This window comes from Populus euphratica, unplaced genomic scaffold (genome assembly GCF_000495115.2).
Source record: "Populus euphratica unplaced genomic scaffold, PopEup_1.0 scaffold176.1, whole genome shotgun sequence".
Taxonomy (NCBI): Eukaryota; Viridiplantae; Streptophyta; class Magnoliopsida; order Malpighiales; family Salicaceae; genus Populus; species Populus euphratica.
The window spans coordinates 166,452-177,012 of NW_011500058.1; the positions used below are offsets into that span (position 1 = coordinate 166,452).

At 34.7% G+C, this 10,561-nt stretch overlaps 2 protein-coding genes across 6 annotated transcripts in view; both read left to right on the top strand.

The window, feature by feature from the left end:
* Positions 1–321: 321 nt before the first annotated feature.
* On the top strand, positions 322–7,063 carry LOC105107945 (vacuolar cation/proton exchanger 2-like). 4 transcript variants are annotated; one of them, XM_011002052.1, is made up of 14 exons: positions 322–424; positions 846–995; positions 1,235–1,498; positions 1,585–1,652; positions 1,744–1,772; positions 1,875–2,071; positions 2,160–2,372; positions 2,463–2,600; positions 2,864–2,980; positions 3,055–3,108; positions 4,318–4,434; positions 4,706–4,799; positions 4,937–5,330; positions 7,035–7,063. In XM_011002052.1, exons 2-13 carry the CDS (start codon positions 951–953, stop codon positions 4,957–4,959), a joined length of 1,359 nt encoding a protein of 452 aa, XP_011000354.1. In that variant the 5' UTR covers positions 322–424; positions 846–950; the 3' UTR covers positions 4,960–5,330; positions 7,035–7,063. The 4 variants fall into 4 exon arrangements, with proteins under 4 accessions (XP_011000354.1, XP_011000357.1, XP_011000355.1 ...); XM_011002055.1 differs by having other exon boundaries at positions 4,940–5,330; XM_011002054.1 differs by having other exon boundaries at positions 416–508.
* Positions 7,064–7,945: 882 nt separating this feature from the next.
* LOC105107944 (probable amino acid permease 7) overlaps positions 7,946–10,561 on the top strand; it is a 7,687-nt gene continuing 5,071 nt past the window's right edge. Inside the window, exons 1-3 of one of the 2 annotated variants that reach the window (XM_011002044.1) lie at positions 7,946–8,238; positions 8,746–8,982; positions 9,768–9,861. In XM_011002044.1, coding sequence (XP_011000346.1) covers positions 8,151–8,238; positions 8,746–8,982; positions 9,768–9,861 — 419 coding nt within the window. In that variant the 5' untranslated portion in view covers positions 7,946–8,150. Of the gene's footprint in view, positions 8,239–8,745; positions 8,983–9,767; positions 9,862–10,561 lie in introns of those variants that run through there. The other variant, XM_011002050.1, reaches the window with a different exon arrangement.

The following is a 10,561-nucleotide window of genomic DNA, read 5'->3' on the forward strand; positions in this document are numbered from 1 at the left end:
TAAAAATTTTAATTATAAAAAAATAAATAACAATAAAAAAATTAAATTAAATTTCAGAAAAAAATTAAAAAATAAAACTAAATTATCTTGAAAAAAAATTCAAATCAAATCATCATATAGTAATTAAAAATTAAAAATCAAATCTAATATAATTAGAAATTTAATCTATACTTTTATGTGAACTAAACCAAATAATATTTTCTATTATTGACCAATTCTTGTAACAGTAGGCATGTACAAGAAAAAATAAAAATAAAAAAGTAGTTTCCAAAAACAGCTTTTCATGTAACAAACGGGCTAAATAAAACCAAAAACCAAGCGAAGAAGACGGTCAATTCAATTGCCACTGCACCTCACAAAAATTATACACATAACCCAATTTTTAATTATTAGTGATAAATAAAAAAGCAGCTGTTTTTTGCTGGTGGGTTCTTTTCTTTCTCTTCTTCTTTTTACTTGCAGCTTTTTTGGTTTTTTTTTTTGACATCCTCTGCATGTGTCTGTAAAGGTTTGTTCTTTTTCAGATCCCCTCTCATCATGCCTGCCATTTTTCTTTTTTGATTACATTTTGTTATTTGATTGGACTTTTTATCTGGTTTTACTTATACATTGAGCCCATGTTGTAATTAGGTGGATTTCAATGGTTTGAGTTAAGCCCTTTTGTTTGGAAATTGGGTTGGAACTTGAAATGAATGAAAGAAAAATTGAACTTTATCTTAAAGATTGTTTTTTTGATGGTTTTTACGTTGGTAGGGTAGGAGTTTTAGGATGGTATCATAGGGTGTCTGTGGCGGTGTAAATAGGTTGGTAATGTTGTTTCTTGTTTTGTTGCATTGTGAATCCAGGAACCCTTTCCTTTTAGGTTGACGAAACGACTGTGAGCAGACACTGTGCTGCGGTGCGCATTCATGGATGTGGAAATAAATTTATGCTTACAATAATTCAATAACATGGATCAAAAGTTGCAAGTTGCAGGGACTCAATCCCAACTTGAAGTAAGTTGTTTGCTTGTTCATTCCTTTTAATTACCATTGCTACTAGTAGGAAAATATGCAGGATCCTTATCTTGCTGTGTTTCATGGTTCAATGTTCATTCTATGTATAATATCTTAAATTTCTTATTGAAACTTTAGTTGCTAGACAAAGTCCACCTGCGTTTTGTTGCATGATTATGAAAAATGGAAATATAGGTTTGAGAGGTTTTAGTAGAAAAACTAATCCTTTATAGTAACAGATGGGATCATTGGCTGCAAGTGGGTCATCACATGAGTTTGAGGATGAGAGTCTTTTTAGCCCTGAGTCAGTGATTCAAAAGATGCAACTTGGTCATATATCTGATTATGGATCAGCTCCTGGTGGTTTCCAACCTGGTGGTAGTAAGATGGGGAAGAATGTTGTGTATAAGAGCATAAAGACTGTAGTTTTTTCAAATAAACTCAATTTGCTCATAGCTTTTGGGCCTCTCACTATCCTCGTCCACATTTTGACTGGGCATAACGTAAGTTTATAATTTGCTGTATTTTGTTTAAGTTACCATGCATTATTGTTTAGTGTGGTTGTTAAATATTTTGAGGTTGGTCACAGGGATTGGTCTTCCTCCTGAGTCTATTGGGTATCATACCTTTGGCTGAACGTTTAGGTTATGCTACAGAGTAAGGATCAGACTTCTGCTTTTCAATTGTTTTTTTCTTCAATTCTGGTTTTTAATCGTCTAATGTTTGCTTGCGCACTCCTCTGACATAGGCAGCTAGCTATGTACACAGGACCTACAGGTATGGAATATTTATAACATCTATCTCATTCACAGTGTTTACTTCTATCAGTAGATTTTGTCATTGGTCTGAGCACATCTTTGAAATGAAATTTATATGCAGTTGGGGGCCTTCTAAATGCCACATTTGGAAATGCAACAGAACTCATCATAGCAATATATGCACTAAGAAACGGAATGATACGAGTTGTTCAGCTGTCATTATTAGGCTCAATTTTGTCAAACATGTTGTTGGTGCTTGGGTGTGCATTCTTCTGTGGCGGGCTTGTTTTTTACAGAAAAGAACAAGTTTTTAACAAGGTACATATATTAGCTTTGTTTTTTTCAAATGTTCATTATGCTCTCTCTTGTCTCTTTCTTATCATGGCTGGACTAATTTGCCATGCAGGCATCTGCTATTGTGAATTCAGGATTGCTGCTGATGGCAGTCATGGGGCTACTCTTTCCTGCTGTCCTGCATTTCACACACACCGAGGTGCACTATGGGAAGTCAGAGTTGGCTCTTTCGAGATTTAGTAGTTGCATTATGCTTGGGGTGTATGCTGCTTATCTTTTTTTCCAATTAAAGAGTCGAAAGGATCCATACATTCCTCTGTCTGAGGTTTGTTATTTTTGTATAATTTAATTGTCTACATAATTTTAGTGTTTTGGGAGGTCATAATCAGCAATCTGATGAATTTTGTGGACTCAGGATGAGAGTCAGAACAGGGAAAACGAAGGCGAAAACGATGAGACTCCCGAGATTGGTAAATGGGAATCAGTAATCTGGCTTCTGATAATGACAGCTTGGATCTCTGTCCTATCAGAATATTTAGTAGATGCCATAGAGGTAATATTCCACTGTCAGACTTTTCCTCTCCTTGTTTGATTAGATGAACACCTTGATTTTTTTTTCTTTTAATATTCTCTTGGGTATTTGTTGATTACCGAAGGACAAATTTTTCATGTTTTTTATGTAATGACGAGTTTAAGGTTGAAATAGTATCCAAGACCCTCTACAGTATACCACTTGGGTTTTCCATAGAATAAATTTTTTTGGTCACATGTTAGTGAATTTCTGCTGAGCTTGTTTGGTGGGTGATTGCTTTGTAGGGAACATCTCATGCATGGAATATACCAATTGCATTTATAGGGGTTATCTTGCTCCCAATTGTGGGGAATGCTGCAGAGCATGCTGGTGCTATTATGTTTGCTATGAAAGACAAGCTTGTAAGAAGATTAATTTCTTTCAGCTTCTTGTTTTTCCATACTATACCTTCTCATTACCGTAAATTACTTTGCAGGATATATCATTGGGAGTTGCAATAGGGTCATCAACACAGATATCTATGTTTGGAGTAAGTATTTCAAATCATGAAATGCAATCTACAAATTTGTTACAGTACTTTCTTTAGATTTCATTTTTTGTTCGTGGATATTTATTTCATCAGTATTTAGTAGATTCAGTCTTGAGTTTCGTATAGATATGAGTAGAACATGTATGTATTTGAAAGTTGTCTCCATGAATTGCTGATTATCTACCATTCCCTTGCAATGAGGAACCAGTGACTATTCCCAACTCCTGAACAATTCTGCAGTTTGGTTGGAATGTCCTTTCCAGCAATTGATAACTAAGCCTCAGTTGCAGACCAGTTACCATCCTTTTCACCTACTTTCTCCCATTGATCACTCTTCCTCACCGGTGTGTCTGTAGATGTATGATGGTATGGGCAACTCCTCTTACAATTTATCAATTAACCCATTTAGTCTATCCCCAACCGGTGCCATGTATTCAATCTTGAGCTAGAAACTTGGCCCTTAAAAACTAGCAGTTAGCCTCAATTGTTCTGTTTCAGCAAATACTGAAGATGTGTTATTTCATATGCTTTTGTAACCTCATCTGATGACAATGGAATGCCAATAATTTCATGACTCATCATTTATGGAAACTGAAAACTCAGGTGGTAGTCACACTGAGAGCTGTTCATTAAGATGCAACCTTTTTCTCGTGGCACAAGATGAGCCACTGATTTATGATCTTCAAGAAAACTAACTCCTCCCTGTTCCCTTGAAAATTGAAAGGAAAGAACTATGAAAAGTAGAGACATAAATAAGAGCTCTCAGTGTAACCTCATCTGATGACAATGGAATGCCAATAATTTCATGACTCATCATTCATGGAAACTGGAAACTCAGGTGGTAGTCACACTGAGAGCTGTTCGTTAAGATGCAACCTTTTTCTCTTGGCACAAGATGAGCCATTGATTTATGATCTTCAAGAAAACTAACTCCTCCCTGTTCCCTTACTTGAAAATTGAAAGGAAAGAACTATGAAAAGTAGAGACATAAATAAGAGCTTTGATATTTACTGCAGCAGTGAACTGGTGATGCTGTATACTGTCAAGAGTTGCTTCTATTTCAAGCATCTCATTTGTATGGTGTATGATTAAAAGATTTTTATTGTGATGCGCACATTCATGCATTAACTGATGTTGCTATTTGTGTCACATAAGATGTTGCTTTTGGCATAGTACCTTCTAAGATCTCTGTTGTTGTCATTACTTCAGATTCCCTTTTGTGTTGTTGTTGGGTGGATAATGGGGAAGCCCATGGACTTAAACTTTCAGCTTTTTGAGACTGCAACTCTTTTCATTACTGTCATCGTCGTTGCCTTCTTTCTGCAGGTTAGTATGTCCAAGATCTAGAGGAAAAATGATTCCTTATGCTTTGGTAAAATGCCTCTTAAAAAAGATAGGGAAATAATATCAACATGTATCCAAAAAAGGAAAATATTGTCAAGAATATGATTTAAAGACAGAAGGCAAAATGTTCTGGCTCCTCTATTGAGGAGGCTTACGACTTGTGTTATCCAGCTTGTCATTCATAAAATAAATCTTCATGCCTTTTGTGGTTACTTAACAAGCCATTCCTTAAGCGTTCATGTTATATTTGCAGGAAGGGTCTTCCAATTATTTCAAAGGATTGATGCTCATTCTTTGCTATGTAATTGTTGCTGCAAGTTTCTTTGTTCATGAAGATCCTCCTCCAGGTCAGCTCTGAACTCTCATTTAATCGCTTTCCAATTGAATAACTTATCATCTATTGAGCACTTGGGTTATTCTCTTTTCCCCTTCCTGCGTGTTTTTTCTTCATTTCACTTATGAAATGACCGTGAATGTGATTTTGCAGAGAAGTCATTAACACCTTAGTCAACGCGATGGCCAGTCTAAGAGGGTTGTCACCAAGAGTTGGTCTGTCATATTCTGGGGTACAGACACACACACACACTCAAAAAACAATATATTTTTCGGGGTTACCACTTGACCTTGTTCCTTTAGTAGCATTGAACAGGCATCTTGCTGGATTTTCTGTTCTTCCTCCAGGATATGCTTTCACCATACGCGGTCCACTTAGATGACAAGTTGAATTGTTTATAGTGTAGGAAGTGCAAAACCAAAACAACAAAAAATAAAAATAAAAATAAATATATATATAAAATTTTGTAATGTATCTCGTCTTTCTGGATATCTTTCCTTTATTTCCCATTTGTTAATTGCAGTGGGGAAACTCTATGATACTGGTGAGCATAGTTATTAAACCCGACCCGAAGGTTGACCCGGTCAAGGGACCGGGTCCCGGGTTTCAGGGGTCAACCCGGGTCGACTCGGAAAAATTAAAAAAATAAAGTTTTAATATTTCATATAAACAAATCTATATAAACATAAATTATACATATTATAAACAATGAAATTTAAAAGAATATTTTTTTAAAAAAATTATCTTACAATGAAAAGGCATAACTTTTTTTTTAGGAACATGTAGTATTTATACTAATAAGTTTAAGTTTCAAATCCCACGTTGAAAAAATATAATTTTTTTCTTGAAAATATATAGTATTTATACTAATAAGTTTCAAATCCCACATTGAAAAAACATTTCAAATTCCATATTGAAAAAACATGATTTTTTTCATGGGAGCATAGAGTATATATACTAAAGGGTTTCAAATCCTACATTGAAAAAATATTATGTTATCTTTTTAAGTTGAAGTATTTAAACTAAAAGATTTTTTATCCCACATTGAAAAAACATGAATTTTTTCTTGAGAATATAGAGTATATATACAAAAAGATTTTAAATCCCATATTGAAAAGATATTATATTATCCTTTTAAATTGAAGTATTTAAATCAAAAGATTTTTTTATCCCACATTGAATTTCTTGAAAACATGGAGTATATATACTAATGGGTTTCAAATCCCACATTAAAAAAACATTATTTTTTTATAGGAGTATAGAATATATATACGAAAAGGTTTCAAATCCCATATTGAAAAGATATTATGTTATCTTTTAAGTTGAAATATTTAAATCAAAAGATTTTTTATCCCACATTGAAAAAACATGAGTTTTTTCTTGGAAACATAGAGTATATATACTAATGAGTTTCAAATCCCACATTGAAAAAACATTATTTTTTCATAGGAATATAGAGTATATATACGAAAAGGTTTCAAATCCCATATTGAAAAAATACTATGTTATCTTTTTAAATTGAAATATTTAAACCAAAAGATTTTTTATCCCACATTGAAAAAACATGAGTTTTTTCTTAGAAACATAGAGTATATATACTAATGAGTTTCGAATTTCATATTGAAAAAATATTATTTTTTCATAGGAATATAGAGTATATAAACGAAAAGGTTTCAAATCCCATATTGAAAAGATACTATATTATCTTTTTAAGTTGAAATATTTAAACCAAAAGATTTTTTATCTCACATTGAAAAAACATGATTTTTTTTTGAAAACATGGAGTATATATACTAATGGGTATCAAATCCCACATTGAAAAAATATTATTTTTTCATAGAAATATAGAGTATATATACGAAAGGGTTTCAAATCCCACATTGAAAATATATTATGTTATCATTTTAAGTTGAAGTATTTAAATAAAATAGTTTTTTATCCCACATTGAAATTTTTTTTTTTTTAACATAGAGAATATATACTAATGAGTTTTAAAAATATTACTTTTTTCTTTGGAACATAGAGTATATATATTAATGAGTTTTAAATATCACATTTAAAAAAAAAACCGGGTCTCGTCCGGGTTTGCCCGGGTCGTCCGGGTCATGGGTTGACCCGCCGGGTCACCCGGGTTTGACCGGGCTGTTGCCACAGCCGGTCTTTTATTAAACCCGAACTGGTCTAGGCACCGGGTCGGCCGGGTCCCGGGTTGACCCGCCGGGCCGGGCCGGGTTTAATAACACTGCTGGTGAGGCTTAGAATCCCTTTTTTCTTTTTCTTTTTTCTTTCTATTATTATTCATTTGCCTGCAATTCCATGTATGTTGACAAAGGGAATATCACCAGACCTTCCACTCTTGTTAAAATAACAAAAAAAAAGAAAGATAGGTTATGTCACCATGCCACATTCAGGATTTTTAGGTCATGGTTTGGCAGAGGGGTAAGCCTACCTAAATTGGGCACAGCTGCAGCTGCTACAAGGAAGACTTGAAGCTGGCTAGTTTGTTTGAAATTAAGGTGAGTTTTAGGGAGCAGTCAAACATTAAAAATATAACCATAAGCATAGACTTGTAGTTGGCAAGTTTGTTGGGACTTTTAGCGTGTTCAAAGTCGAAACATCCCACTTTAAGTTATCCAGAAAAAGATGTTTTCCAAATCTTCCTCCAGCCGCGATCTATTATCATAGAGATGATCTATAAGCTTCCCAAAATGCGGGCAGTGCTCGTGATATGATGTCTCCAGCTACAAAATGGCAAAGCTTGGTAAGAACATGATGGGCAAGAAACTAGATGAAAACAGCAAGATGCTACAGTGCCGTCCATGTAATCTAGGCCCTAGCCAAGACTCTGGAATTGAAGATTCACCAAATGGTGGAGTCACGATCAGCTAACAAACCATTTTCAATCTCTCGTACCAATGTGCCGAACAGAGGAAACGTGCAAACATCAACGTTATGACTTTAATATTTATGGCATGTCACTGTCTTTTCGGTTTGAAATCTTGATTATAAAAAAGCTATAAATATATAATTTATAGTTTTTTTTTTTAAATTTAGTTTTTCAAACGTAAAATCTACTACAACATCTAACATATTTACATAAAAAAATATATTTATGAAAGAGAGCACCTGTTGTTTGATATAAAATTGTATATGAGTCGTAAAAGAAAAACACATGACCATTGCTAGCCTTCGTAGTCATCATAACATCATCACCAACCCGTAAAGCTAAGGATATGATGAAGTGCTCTGGTCGTTCACGTTCCATACTTACGACGAGACAGACTATAAAAGAGGGCAAGGCGGAAGGATAGTTAGGTTCTTTTCATGAGAAGTGAAGCTCTACATATTTGGCAATTCATTTCCTATGGGCGATAGAACAGAAGATTTGCCATTGCCATTGCTTGGAAGCTTTCATTCAGCTAATGAATCAGAAGAGCCTCTCAAAAGAACTGGTATTTAATCTCCTTCACTTACCTTTCCATGTCTAGTCTTCATGTCATCTCTTCTTCTTACAGAACATAAAGAGAAAGATAATATTTTGCTTTAAGGTTTTTAGACTCTTTTGTTAACAATGACTTTCCTCCATAATCTTAGATCCCAAAAAAAGGTTTCCTATAGATTTTCATGTTCTTAATCTAATTAAGGTTGGTGGGTTGTGTGGTAGGTTTGAATGGTAGTTGCATTTCTCCTTGAAATTTCTGTAATGGGCAGAAAAAATAAACGGGTGCCGGGGATCGAACCAAGGCCACCCGCGTGTCAGGCAGGAATACTCAACACTAATATGATAACTCATTTTAAATTAAATACATGGAAAGATGGGGACGAGAACTCCTGATTGTTCGAAATTTCTTGCCACATTTACTTCCCAGTCCAGGTCTCCATTAAGCTATGATGACTGCCCCTAAAACCATCTCCCTTCCATATTGGACTGATTTTATTTTGTTTTTTAATACTTGAAGGGACCATATGGACTGCAACAGCACATGTTATTACAGGAGTGATAGGGGCAGGAGTATTGTCACTTGCATGGAGCATAGCTCAACTAGGTTGGATTGCAGGTCCTTTATGCATGATATTTTTTGCAGCAATCACCATTGTTTCCACGTACCTTCTTTGTGACTGCTATAGATTTCCTGATCCTGAACATGGCCCCATCAGAAATAGGTCCTACATGGAAGCTGTCAAGTTTTATTTGGGTGAGTAGTATCTATACACGTCTTTGTATTGTTCCATACACAAGGGTATAACTGTTGGGGGAGTGTTGGTCCCCATAAATGAACGAGATCATGATTTAAGCATGGTTATTACACCTATTCCAGCTTGGCGGGTCGAACTTATTAATTCAAGAGCTGATCCATATTGGTTTTCAAATTCAATAAAGTGAGAACTGACCTTGTCAAATCTAACGGACCTAGTAGGACAATCCACGACTCAAAGAAAACTTATTTGATTTTTTAATTTATTTTTAAAACAACTTTGTTTATCTTTTTTATTTTAAAAATAAAAATCTTGAGTCGATCAAACTAACCCGTAATCGGGATCTTGGGCCTGTCTTGGGTTCCTTTTTAACTAATAATCATGCCAGAGTGATTACACATCTATCTAGGTTTTATCTAACCTGATCAGCCAAAGAGTCTCCAAGTTCTTTCGACTTAAAAAAGAGAGACAATATATATGGAGTGCAAACCGTAGAACCGGATCATCCTAATTATTAGTAGTTACAAACAATAAAAATATGTTCCATTTTTAAATTTCAGTTGCAGTATGTTGACTATGATGCAAAAAACGTATCCCTTTCACCAACTTCTGTTACGTATGACACACAATCATTGACTAAGGCATTGAATTATAGTCTAGCAGTTGTTGTCTTATTGATTCCTTAAATAATCAGTGGCCTCTAGTGTACTTAAACTGCTCGCTGTTTATTTTATAATGAAGTAGTGAGTTCAGAATTCTGACAACATAGATAATTCAATTTCAGGAGGGAAAAGCCAAGTAGTGTGTGGAATATTTGCCGAGGAGAGCTTATATGGGTGTGGAATTGCCTATACCATTACTTCTGCTGGTAGCATAAGGTGTGAGACTTCAACCCTTCTCTGCTTTCTTCCTAATTTTCTATATGATGAACTTGTTTGAGAAACTTGAAAAACATGCAGCCAAAATCTCGAGTTGTTCTATGCTTTATTGATGTTAGATAACTTCGAGTTACAAGCAAGAATTTCATTTTGTCTTGTCCTTCCAACTATTTCTGTTTTTGCCAAGTGACTGCTCTAATTATTAGAAAACTTGCACCCTTGTGATTCATTGCCCCAGTGGTCCATTCTCTGGTGAACTCAATCTTAGTGAGCTGTTGTTTTTCATGAATATTTCTTGAGGAAGAATTTGCCTATCCAAAGCAGAATTTCACATCTTTGTTTCTGTGATTTGTTATATATTTTGATTGAGATGTTCTTAATAGTAGTGAGTGCAACTAAAGATACCACTTGATTGCTTTAACAAGCAAGTATCTTTGGCAAATCACAAAATGTCTAAAAAGTTCAGAAGTTTCAGAGAAAGTCCTGTCAACAAAGTGAGATTTGATGATACAATAGCCAAGATGCCACTACCTGCTTTAGTTCACACCTTTTGAATGATCCAATCAAACTACATGGTCCATGAAGATTGCTTTTCATGTTGGGGGGCAATATATTTTCTGAGCCTCACATATGCTAACCTTTTCTTTTGTCTTTCTGTCAATGCCAAGCCTCCTTGTTTTAGTAGTTCTTATAGGGAAAG

Bases quoted from the DNA above. Each gene is read 5' to 3' on its own strand.
- LOC105107945 (XM_011002052.1), top strand. From the start codon at position 951: ATGGATCAAAAGTTGCAAGTTGCAGGGACTCAATCCCAACTTGAA. The intron at 996-1,234 runs GTAAGTTGTTTG...TTATAGTAACAG, and splicing joins GGACTCAATCCCAACTTGAA to ATGGGATCATTGGCTGCAAG. The intron at 1,499-1,584 runs GTAAGTTTATAA...GGTTGGTCACAG, and splicing joins ACATTTTGACTGGGCATAAC to GGATTGGTCTTCCTCCTGAG.